This window comes from Oncorhynchus mykiss, chromosome 4 (assembly GCF_013265735.2).
Source record: "Oncorhynchus mykiss isolate Arlee chromosome 4, USDA_OmykA_1.1, whole genome shotgun sequence".
Lineage (NCBI taxonomy): Eukaryota > Metazoa > Chordata > Actinopteri > Salmoniformes > Salmonidae > Oncorhynchus > Oncorhynchus mykiss.
The window spans coordinates 11,036,460-11,048,986 of NC_048568.1; the positions used below are offsets into that span (position 1 = coordinate 11,036,460).

General features: G+C 45.4%; 1 protein-coding gene across 2 annotated transcripts in view; it reads right to left on the reverse strand.

Moving 5' to 3' along the window:
- Positions 1-670: 670 nt before the first annotated feature.
- Positions 671-12,527, reverse strand: part of LOC110522072 (T-lymphoma invasion and metastasis-inducing protein 2) — a 65,539-nt gene continuing 53,682 nt past the window's right edge. For both annotated transcript variants that reach the window (XM_036975623.1, XM_021600155.2), the window contains 13 exons: positions 12,432-12,521; positions 11,850-12,065; positions 10,768-10,871; positions 6,175-6,378; positions 5,553-5,621; positions 5,033-5,158; positions 4,129-4,237; positions 3,798-3,977; positions 3,458-3,576; positions 3,163-3,271; positions 2,982-3,040; positions 2,695-2,870; positions 671-2,570 (listed from right to left, as the gene is read on the reverse strand). In XM_036975623.1, the coding sequence (XP_036831518.1) occupies positions 1,916-2,570; positions 2,695-2,870; positions 2,982-3,040; positions 3,163-3,271; positions 3,458-3,576; positions 3,798-3,977; positions 4,129-4,237; positions 5,033-5,158; positions 5,553-5,621; positions 6,175-6,378; positions 10,768-10,871; positions 11,850-12,065; positions 12,432-12,521 (2,216 nt within the window). In that variant the 3' untranslated portion in view covers positions 671-1,915. The remainder of the gene's footprint in view (positions 2,571-2,694; positions 2,871-2,981; positions 3,041-3,162; positions 3,272-3,457; positions 3,577-3,797; positions 3,978-4,128; positions 4,238-5,032; positions 5,159-5,552; positions 5,622-6,174; positions 6,379-10,767; positions 10,872-11,849; positions 12,066-12,431; positions 12,522-12,527) is intronic.

Genomic DNA, 12,527 nt, shown 5'->3' on the forward strand with positions numbered 1-12,527 from the left:
GGAGACTGGCTGACGCCCTTACACCTAATTAACGTTGTCCACAGACCTGTGAACAAAAAGACCTGGAAAGCGGGCCAGCAATTATGACTCGTTGTGTTGGTGCTGATAGACTGGATAAAAAAAAGATTTCTCCCTGCGCCAGCTAGCTACAGTGTCTGTATTCACCAGAGCCTCAACTACACTGTCTGAAGGAGGAAGAATCTGTGTGTCACACGCACGCGCGCACGCACGCACGCACGCACACACACACACACACTGAGGCTCGGGTAAAGGATGCTGCAGCTACACTGATGTGGTGTGGTTGTTGTGGCTAGCTCTGGCCCATGGCCCCACAGTCTCTGTGGTGTGGCTGTGGTTGTTGTGGCTAGCTCTGGTCCAGGGCTCCAAAGTCTAAATTTGGTCTCTACCTCCCTCTAGCTAATGGATGGAGCAGCAGGAGGAAGAAAGAAAGTGTATGAATATTTTGCATCTTTCTTTACGCTCTTCTTCTGTACCCCTCAGAGTTTCTAATGAAAATGAGTTTCTTATTGGTCAAGGTCAGGTCGGTGCTCCCCGTTTCAGTCAGTTTTCTTCCATTTGGTGTCTAGTGGATAAGACCTTGATTAGCCAATAACCTACAGTAATTACAAAGCATCTATCTATCAATCAGAACAACTCCACTGTTAGCCTGTTTTTTAAATGGATTTTTTATTAAATATTACATCATTTAACTTTACCTGTACAATGTCATGTATATGAAAATAATATTCATTATTAGAGAATATTAGAGAATTATTAGAGAATAAATTACAATTCAGCAATAATGATAACAAACATTTCAACAAATTGTGACCTTTGAACCTTATAGTCCCACCTGACATTTTGGTCAAACAATGTGTTATTCACACGGAGTTGCTCTTTAGGTGGTCCTTTACATGTGAGATATGTCCGATTTTGTTTAAAGTCATTTTACGCTGGGTGAAAAAAAACTCTATCAGAAAGTACTATCTGCACAAACACCTTTTAACTTGGTGCTATAAGGTTCTATCTGCGATCCAATCACACAATGCTGGGTTGTCAATCAAAAATGATTGTACGCAAGGTGATAGACTAGCGTATATATAAAATATGAAAGAAGAATTCGCTACACAACAGTTCTGAGATCTGGGATGGGAAAATGTTGACGCTCAATATCTCAGAACTGAGCTTTGTGCAGAGAGAACCTTGTATTCCCAGGGTCTTGAATTCTTCAAGTTGATACATCAAATCACTTCAAATATGAAAGAGCTTGAAAAGGGACTTTGCTTTACCGTAATAAGATAAATGAAATAGAAATGTGACACTTAATCTTAGTTTTTCTGTGGATATTAACACATGAACAAAATAATATAGAGATACATATAAATAGGAACAGGTTCAAATAAAATACTCATATCAGATGTTTGTTTTTTTATCAAGCAATTCCAGTCTTCAACTAACAACTGCTTTTGTCAAAAAAAGCCATGAAAATAGAAAGCTACTCGCGATTGAGATACTGCATTATATTTACAAACCAGATGAATTCGAGAGAAGAAGAAAAAAGGTGAAAGGAACGCTATTGAACGTAGGCAACTGTGTTTATAAATTATAGAGTGCAGCAAAACATAGGGACAGACCGGAGAGTCCCACGGGCAACCATTTACATATGTACTGAGACGGTGTGGAACTGTGGGACCTTCTGGCCTTCGCTCTTCTAGGAGCTAAAAGGATCAAGTCAAGTAACTGTGATCAGAGCTCAGTTCTTCAGTCAAAGCCTACTCAGCAGAGTCAGAGTAAGCACATTAAAGAGATTCATCCTCTCGTCCATAGCAACTTGACCAGGCTCTAATGTAGTCAGTGTGATACGATCCTAGGCAGGTGTTCATCAGCTCTCTGGGGTGAAGTTTCCCCTAGGCCACTATAGCGTTGGAATGGCAGCCTTCTGAATTCCCATGACTGTATCGTAGAAGCAGTCCTCGTTGACCACAGAGTTCAGGCTCTGCACACTGAAGTCCCTCCCTAGTAGGGTATTGAAGTCCACACACTGGGAGTCATTATCCTGCCTCCCCTGGCCCCCCTGCAGACTGCTCACCCTCTTCTGGACAGCAGGGTGAGGCTGTGGGACCCCCTGTATGAGGTGCTCCTGCTGGGTCCCCGTGCTCCTCGGCCCGGCCTCTTCTGTGAAGTTGAGTCTCTGGAGCTGGGCTTCCAGGGTGCTGGTCAGGGAGCACAGCCAGGCCCTCTTGCCCAGTGTGGTGCCTTCCAGGCTGGGGAGGCCCGTGGAGGAGCGGCTGGGGAGCTGGGGCTCCGTGTGGGTTTCTCCTGGACCAGGGTTGAGGCCACCGCTGGACACACTGCTGTCGTCTGAGTGGTGCTGGTGGCCTGCAGTCCTCCCGGCCTCTGATTGGCGCTGTTGTCTTCTCCTCCAGGAGCCGTCTCTGACAGGTGCAGGCTGGGTCCTGCGGAGGGAGCCTAGGTGCTCTCTAGAACCCCTCTCTGGTAGGAGAGGCCTCCGGGTGCAGTCTCGAAGGGAGCGAAGAGCTTTCACCACACTGGCCTTATTCTCCAAACCACTGGAAAAGACGCATATGAGAGATCAAGTCAACTAGGCCATGTTAATTCAAATGTGTATATATTTTTAGTTCTCATGATTGATAAAACATCCATTATCGCTGTCATTTTCATGTAATCTCTCACCTGCTGCAGAGCTGGAATACGGTCTCTGGTCTCCCCTCCACCTGAGACTTGGTGTGGACCAGCTCCCAGACACAAGGGTTCTCTGCTCCTGCTGTGTTCCCCGGGCGGACCTGCACTGCCGACACTGGGATGAGCCAGCGGAACTTGAAGGGGTCCAGGTCGGAGCGTGACGTGGTCTGTAGCATACAAAGAAACCAAAATGTACACACGCATCAGAACTTGTGTGATATCCATTGTAATAACATAAAGTTATCGGAAGACGTGCGTTTGAGCACAGTGAGACTCACCATCCTCTTCCTCATCTTGCTGCTCTCACGGTACACCAGGATCACTGCTCTCTTGAAAACTGAGGACAGAGGCAGGATTTGAGTCCGACAGTTCTGGATTGTTGTAATAAAGATGAAAATATTGACATCATCCTGTCAAGTAATTCAGATTCAACTCGTCATTGGAAAAAGCCCCACTCACCGAACACTGTCAGTTCAGGGTCTTTCCTCATGCGACACAGGGAGGGGAGAGGGTTGAGCCACTTTAAAGAGGAGTGGATGAGGAACTCCCCCATGGAGATCTCTGTCACCTGGAGAAGAGAGAGGAGGACACTTAGTCTGGGAGGCTGGTGGTGGAGGGGTTTCCTCCAATGAACTCACTCTACAATGAGTACATTCATATCGTTCATACAATTATTTGAAAGGACAGAATCAAATATTCATATTATTGTAGTTTCATTTGCCAGTTATGTGTGGTGGTGATTACTGTACTGTACCTCTTTCTCAGGGCCACTCTGCTCTGCCACCAGTTGGTCAAAAACAGTGCCGTAGTCCTCGTAGATCTTCTGCATCTCATTGATGTGGCTGGCCACCTTCTCCATGGCTCTCAGGGCCTCTGATGGATGGAGAAAGGTAGACACACAGAGAGGTGCACGTCAAGAGAGCTCATCCCTAACACATCAGACAAACCTGGAAAGACTGCTGTCTCTGGGTCTTATGGTGTGTGTGTGTGTGTGTGTGTGTGTGTGTGTGTGTGTGTGTGTGTGTGTGTGTACGTACATGTCCCCGTGTGTGTCTATGCGGGCTCCCACATAAGCCATGACATATTAGTCCTACCTGTGAGGTGGCTGTGCTCCTCGCTTTCGGGGTCAGTGAGGGAGACCAGCTCTCGGAGCAGCAGGGGGTACTTGAGCACCCTCTGGACTGGCTTAATGAGGTACGACTCCAGGGTGGAAGAGTGCTGCTTGGTGGGGTTCCTTGCTTCCAGGAACTCCTTGAAAGCCCGGTCCGTCTTTGCTGTAAACAGGAAATGAGGACTTAAAGCAGGCTTTGATGCAGGCATTGATTGGCTGCCTTTTACACTGGCTTTTCAGATGGCATTCAATAATTAACTGAGCAGGGATTAACTGAGCAGGTCTACTGTACATAAGGTAGGCATCACCCTTACCTCGTTCCAGAACCTTCTGGACTTTGATGTGGTTGGCACAGAAGCCGCTGTAGAGCTTGAAGTGGTCGGCATAGTAGAGGAAGGAGCCGCCCAGCGAGAAGAGAAGTTTCTGGACGCAGAGAGAGAGAAAGAGAGAATGCTTGCTATTCACTTCCTGTGAACATCAAATAGGCCTACCGCTGACTAACACTGCAGTCAGTAGGTTAAGTAACATCCTGTTGATAAAGCTTGAAGATTTTCCACTAGACCTCGAGGCCGCATCCCAAATTAAACCCTATTCCCTTATGAAGGACACTACTTTTTGACCACAGCCGTGAGCATACAAAACATTAGGAACACCAGCTCTATCCATGACAGACTGACCAGGTGAATCCAGGTGAAAGCTATGATTCCTTATTGATGTCATTTGTTAAATCCACTTCAATCAGTGTAGATGAAGGGCAGGATTTTCAAGCCTTGAGACAATTTGAGACATGGATTGCGTATGCATGCCATTCAGAGGGTGAATGGGTAAGACAAAATATTTAAGTGCGTTTGAACGAGGTATGGTAGTAGGCACAAGAACTGCAACGCTGCTGTTTTTTTTTCACGCTCAACAGTTTCCTGTGTGTGTCAAGAATGGTCCACCACCCAAAGGACATCCAGCCAACTTGGGTAGTAAATTGGACATCCAGCCAACTTACTACCCAACTGTGGGAAGCATTGGAGTCAACATGGGCCAGCATTCGTGTTGAACGCTTTCGACACCTTGTAGAGTCTATTCGCCAACGAATTGAGGCTGTTCTGAGGGCAAAAGTGGGAGGGTGCAACTGAATATTAGGAAGGTGTTCTTAATGTTTTATACACTGTGTAAATGGAATAATGTGCCATTTGGCACGCAAGCCCAAACGCATGGGGACTCTACCTTGAACTGTTCCGGGGTCTCCAGAGAGCTGAAGTTGGGCGAGGAGGCGATGCGCTCCTCCAGGGTGTGTAGGAACACTCTCTGGAAGTCCAGCATCTCAGGCAGACTGCCAAACAGAGACTCCATCTAGTGGAGGGCGGAGAGAACAACAGTTAGAAACGACCCATTTCTTTATTTTTAGAAACCCTTTTTTGGCAAGTAAAAAAAAAAAATCTACAGTGAATAGCAAATTCAAATGCCCAAAAAGTACAGGATAGAAGACAGGAATAGGTTTACAGCCAATGTAGTGGATGTAGCGGAGGTGGTTGTGAACCACGCACATGTGACGGTTAGCATTGTCTGAGATCTGACCACTTTTTATTCCCTGAGACCCCGGTTCCAACCCTGGTCAGTCACACTAACATACAGCTGACTAACGAGCCATAATGAAATGTTATTGTATTTAACATGTTTAGACATGTAAAAATACATTTAGACATCTGCACGTATGTCTTTCCATAGTGCCCCCGTCATGCTCTACCTCGTCATGGCTGAGGAAGGTCTCACTCTGTAGAGGGGTCAGGTAAATGTCAAACAGACAGCCCAGGTCCTAAGGGACAGACAGGGGGAAACGTCATTAGACTGTGACATCATCACTATCATCACTATTACACTGTCACCGTCAGAGAAATCATCATTCTCCTCAGCCTGACACGTGGACGTTAGAGTAGCAGGTGGTAAGCATACATTACACTAAATGCTACGAGAGATCCTTAATAAAGAGGCACTTAAGAGACCATTCATTACCATTAATAAAGAGAGACCATCAATTTTACATCCCCAGAGAGGACGTTCCAGCACTCTCTTAGATGAGGCAGCAGAATGTGAGTGATCATGACCCGTATTCATAAAGTGTCTCAGAGCACGATTGCTTATATAAAATCAGATCCACTCTGTCCATTCCTTACCATTTCAAATGCAAAACTGATCCTAGATCAGCACTCCTACTCTGAGACGCTTTGATGATGATAATGTATTTTAAATTATTTAACAAATAATTGTACAAATGACAGCAACACGCTGAATTACAAGTACAATGACATTATAAAATATGAAGAATTTTAAATATGACAAAAAATATATAAATATGGCCAGGTATGTACCTTGACGTAGGACTTCTCTGTGTCTACCAGTTCCTGTATGACCTTACAGAGCCTCTCAGAGATAGACATGTGTCTGGGGCAGGGGGGCTTCTGGACCTGTGGGCCGAGGGGCTCCATGGAATAGGGGTTTCTCTGGCCCTCGACCACCACCGCCCCACGGCCCTCTGGGAAGGTCTGGTACAGCGAGCACACCGTCTCCACATTCTGAAGGAAACAGAAGAGAGACGAATTAGGAGATATTCTCATTTCAGCTCTGAATATCAAATGACTGCCTTTTACACAGGGGTGTGACGATTACAAATCAGCTCGGAATCTACTGTAACAAGCACCTAATCTTAAAGGGGAATATCACAATATTTTTTGCATCCTATGACACGTTGCATCATCATGATGATGTGGATGGAGACACTTTTCTTCTTAAAAGTCCAATATCTTGACAAATTGACTACTGACATGCAAAACATTTTGGGACTGTAATCAATAGTGGACCAATGAAAAAAATACCAAAATATTGTTTTTGAATGAAATTCCCCTTTAATAATCAGTCAGTTTAAATCATCAACCCCTTGTGTAGTATGAGAGGGTGTCAAACCACTCCCTCTGTATTTATGGAGGCAAAGAGTGCAGAGGGTCAGGGTCTACATCCCAAATGGCAACCTATTCCCTATATAGTGCACTACTTTTGACCAGCACACTATAAATGGAATGGAGTGCCATTTGAGGTGCATCCCAGGTTTAAGCCATAGGGCTCTGGTCCTGTGTGCACACTATTGGGAATAGGGTGTCATTTGGGATGCACACATCATCTATGAGTATTAGATATTTGTGTTATTAACATAATGTTTCAGCCAAAATGAATCAATTCGATTCAATTAGAAAATACTTCTTTTGTCAACAATTTTCCATAAGACATGAGAGAGAGCGCCTAACAGTGAGGTACCACACGAATAATCTGGTGTCAAGTTTATGAACAAGCATTTCACGTCACATACACTTTCACCCTCTCGAAGAAAGTTGGAATCAATCAGCGGTGAACACACGCACGGGCCGAGGCAACCCTCAATAGCAGATTAAACAGATAGGATCCCCCGCCATGGCTTTGTTCATTTTGTCATCACAACGTCTCCTGTCAGGCTATAATAAAGTGCTGACAAACGAATAAATCCCCTTGGTTAGGACTATTGTGCTGCGCTGCAATCCAGCTTTAAAATACCCTCTGAACTAGAAGCAAGGTCGGACAGAGAATGGGAAAAAGATTCTAAGCGTTAACGTTCATGGGCTTATTGCTTCCCGTAACATTTGCTCTCGGTTTGTCTCACATGAGCGTGTAGCCTGTGTATCTTATACTTACAATAAGATCTCAACAGTAAAAACAGTGCATTCAAAAAAGCTCTTGTTTCTAGGCAACAACATCAAAGCAAAACAACGCGAAACGAGTTACGGCACCCATGCATCATCAGTGCAGTGCAGCTCAAACACAGAGAGAGTACAGTACAACAATAACTACGATACAGAGAGACACCACAGTGCACTAGCTACAGTACTACCAGCAGGGTGATCCCGTCGGCTGCCTGCTCGCAGGCTATGCAGGAGGCCACCTCATCCAGCAGCCCAGCCAGCCTGTCCTTCAGGGACTGCCTGAGAGATGACAGGGTGAAAGTCCCAGGGATGAAATCCCCCACCCCCACTTCCACCTCACTCTCATCCTCCTGGGGCAGCACCCAGCACATAGCCCTGGTAGACAGGGCCACCCGGGGCTGCTTTCCCGGGGTGAACCTCTGGCTGTTGTTGGTGGAGCTGAATAGAAACAACATGCTACATGCGAGGCTGGGCGTTCTGACCTCTGCTGGTAGCCATTAATCCCTGGAAATTCCCATACTATCCCTCTCTCTCTAACTTCTCTCTCCCTCTCTCTCTCTATCTCTCTTTATTTATGTCACTCTCTGTCACACACACTTAAGGAGTAAGCCTGCAGTTTGTCGTACTACACCTCTCTCTCTCTCACTGTGTCTCTCTCTCTCTCTCTCTCTGTCACACACACTTAGGCAGTAAGCCTAGATTGGATTAGCAGTCTACTCAGGGTCATGTGTGCTGACAAGGCTTGGAGTGCCTATGGGCTTTAGGAGCCTTGGAGGAGGCAGGGAGGGAGGCGTTAGCTGGCTGGGAAAGACATTTGGGCGAGTGGATTTCAAGTGAAAGCAGAGAAAGGGATTTATTTACTTTGAGTAATAGAGGATATTGTCTTTGAAGCAACTGCCTTCAAATCTAAAGGACATGACAGACCGATATAAATGTCAGTAATGTGCAGCGGGTGGCCATTCTATCGCCTCTGACCACACAACATCGGCCACCATTTTCTGCCCATTACGCAATGATTCTACGTGTTGAATCGCCACCATTCGTCGACACCCTAAGGCAGTGTCATTTGATTGAATGAATTCCTGAAGTGAGGGACTCTCTCTCAGGCCATTGTTCTACCAGAAGAGTCCCTTCAGACTTCCAATAGTTGTTGATACCAGTTGATATTGTGTGATGGTGTTGTTGTCAATGCCATGGCATTGCAGGTGTGTATGACCTGGGCTTGAACCTGAGACAGTACTCTCCTGGCACCTCATCTCATTTTAGCAGATGTCCTGATCACCACAGAGTAACCCCTGATCACCAACACACGGCATGGGATCAAACACACCACTCACTGCTCTTAAACCTCCACTGACACACGCACATTGATAGATATTACTGCACTGTTGGAGCTAGAAAGTATTTTGCTACACAATGACATCTACAAATCTCTGTACTCGACCCACACACACTCTCCAGGCTCTATTTTCACAAACCTAATGCATTGGTAAATCTCTGGCGGTAGCACCATGGGTGCCAGAAATATGTGTCAGCAATCTTTTTTGCTATTTTCACAGCGGGAATTATGAGTGCAGTAGCTGGCGGTGGTGTGAAAGGGCTGGGTTTAGATGAATAAATACATTGGAGGTGTGATGAGGGCTTGGCCACTCACTGGCCAATCAACGCGTTTCAGGGCTTAATACTGCATGCGTTTGTCTCAAGTTTTGTAGGTTATTGACAGGCTTTTGCGTTGTAATCAACTCCAATTCGGCTCGGGGTACAGACTATTCTCATCATAGTCCATTATGGATTGATACTACAGTTGATTAAATAGCAGAGGCTGCAGTAACTAGTAGCCTAATAGCAGGAAAAACAACATCCGTGTTTGCTCAATATGTTTGGAGTGTTGAAATTGGCTATAACGAGTATAGGCCTACATCGCACTTCTCCTCAAATAAAAAATCCCAGGCTCCCGTAAATTGTATTGCATGTGTGAGGCACGTTCTCAATAAGAAAGATGTAGCCTAGGCCTACCTTTGATAGGTTTGAATAATTTGAATATGCTTGGTGGAGTGAGTCTTTGGTAACCAGACAAGAGGCTCTCTTTGGAAATGGGGGATGGATACCAGCCGGATGGAGTATTCCCTGCAGGTAGGCCTATGTGAATTGTTCACGCAAAAGCATGATGGCAAAAGCCTCACGAGTAGACCATTAAGAAACCTTTTATTGATAGGCTACTTGGCTAATGCATGGCCAGGATAAGACGCATTGCTGTTGAACCAGCATTCGCTATAGTAGGGTCAGGGTAGCCAACTAAGGTTTTGTTTTTTCATCAAAAAATATTGTTACAGAAAAATAACTTAAATGTTTCTAAATAGGGCCACCAGTATCAGCTCATCTCTCATTCCATGATGGGCATATGACAGATATATGACAGATATATGACAAATAATGACAGGAGCTGGCTAAAATAATGTACAGAACAAAAGGGGATGTACTCTCCAAACCCTTTATCAATACTAGTCTTGACTAGCCGACTTGGGTAGGGGGGAAAAAACAGCCTTCATTGAGAGGAGGGGAGGCTTTGCTTGGTTTTTACGACATGGGAAAAAACAACCATACAAGTTTTACCGGCACAAAAAGCACATCTCTCCTGTCCCATACGCATATACAGATGTAGGATCTCGATTTGATCACTCATTTGTTGTTGAAAATGTTCCTGCACAGCAGGAAATAATAACTTGTAGTCTATTCAAGGTTTAAAAAGGCTTCTAAAGTTTGTAATTTCCACTTTAAAATGTCAGACTTGATTTGCCCTAACCAAAAAGGTATCAACCCCTACAAGTAAATGTAATAATTCACATGTCCTGTTATTTTTCTGTAGTAGCAAACTGGCTCAAATTTAGATCCTACATTTGTAGGCACTGTCTATCACGGCTGGATAGGCTGCGCTTCTGCTGTCAAAATCCATGCCATAACCAATCACGTTACCGCTAAAACCAGCTTTCGGTTACTCTTAAATATCCCCACCAGCACTGCCTGAAATTGGCACTTTAGGCGCACGTTTTTAAGGACACACCTCAGATATTGCCACCCCTTCCACCTCAACGCAAATGAGTTCATACAAGACAGGTAAATTAGTAATCCCGGTGGATGTGTTTAAAAATGGCAGAGCGCCGGTCGAATTTACTAACGAGCATTTAATAATTGCGCTGGCTTCATGCCAGCCGAAAATAGAGCCCTCCATCTCACCTGGCCGAGCTGCTCCATCTCATCAGCAGGTCGTGGTTGTTGTGACACCTCCCCAAAGGGAGGAGCTACGGAGCTCTCTGGAAGCTCCTGGGGCGGTGGCATATCTGAGAGAGAAGCAGACAGGCCAGTATGATTAAATAGATGGACCACACACACACACACACACACACACACACACACACGTACGTACGTACGTACGTACAGGTGCTGAGAGAGAATTCCTGGTTAGACCACTGGAGGCAGTTTTACTGGTTAAGTCCACCTGACTGGTGTCAACCAGCATTGATCTGGCTTCACTACAAGCCCAGCAGGGAGGAGCAATTCATTTGGCCGCACTCCTCCTCTCCCCGGGGTCTTGCACAGTTTACTTGGCGTCACACCAACAGGAATAACAGTATCATGCTTTTTAAAGTAAAAACACGCACACACCCTTACACTGCACAACATAAACACACCATTAAATCAATATTGCGTAATGTAATCAAGACAATGATGATTGTCCTCCCATGGTGTTATAAATAGCATGTGGCCATTCCAAACAATAGCCGTGCTGTGCAGCCCAGTGAAATATGTCAGCTCTCTTCTCATTTTCTTAATTGAATCAACATGAGGCATTTTAATGTCTCCATCTAGGCCTAAACACCCTGCAGCATTGGCTGGGCAGGATGGCATTCCCCTCAACATGATGTGGCAGACACACTGGCTCTGTGCTTCAAGATACAAAGGCTGGAAAACACTTCGGCCTGAGGCCCTCTAGTGGGGAAAAATAAAACGTATACCCGGTGAGAAAACACCATGTCCTCCAGATAGTAAACCAAATGTAATGCGAAGTTAGGAACAGGGTAAAAAAAAAAAAAAATCTAGTAACTCAACAACACCTGCAATTTCCAAAACACAACATATTTTTTTGTCTAAAGAATTGTATCTGTGGGAAGGGATGGTATCTTATTCTCTATGTAGTGCACTATTATTGACCAGAGGTCTATGGGCCCTAGTCAAAAGTAGTGTACTATAAAGGGAAGAGTGTGCCCTTTGGGAAGTAGCCTGTATCAAGACAAGGTGAAAATAGTTGTAGTCTCTACCTATAGGCCAGACACCGTGGCTGGGTGGTGGTGGTGGTCCTGGCTGCCAGGGGTCACAGTCTGGCCAGACAGAGGTATGGTCGCCAGGGACTTGCTCCTCTCGTCTGAGCAGTAGGTGGAGGATCTGGTGGTTGAACATCAGGTGTATCAGCCCCAGGTCCAGATTGGACACACTGGTCCCATTCAGAACCAGGATCTCATCCCCCGCTCTCAGACCTGAGGGAAGGACAAGGAGACATCAACCAATCTGACAGTTATCTCCTCAAAGTGTTGACCACTATGGCCTCTTTCTATATTAGAATGGGACTCCATGTCCTTCTGTACGTTTTTATAGATAGAAATGTATGGGATGGGGAGACAGATGGGATGGATAGAGCATAGAAAGTGAGATGCCGGAACAAGGGATTGAACCGCTTTCTCCAGGGGGAAATGTGTGGTCCGGGTGTGGCAACACTACCACTAGTCCAGTCCCGGCATACCACTACTGTATGTACTCTTAAGGAAAATGTATCAATACTGTATTTTTCTGTCTCTGATACAAAGTAGATATGTCAAATGTATTCGAAAGATGAATTGAGGTACCTTCAGTGAAAGCCAGTCCCCCTGGGTTGACCTCACTCAAGTAGACATGGCTCTTCCTGGCTCCGTCTACATGGCCTGTCACAGCAAAGCCTACAG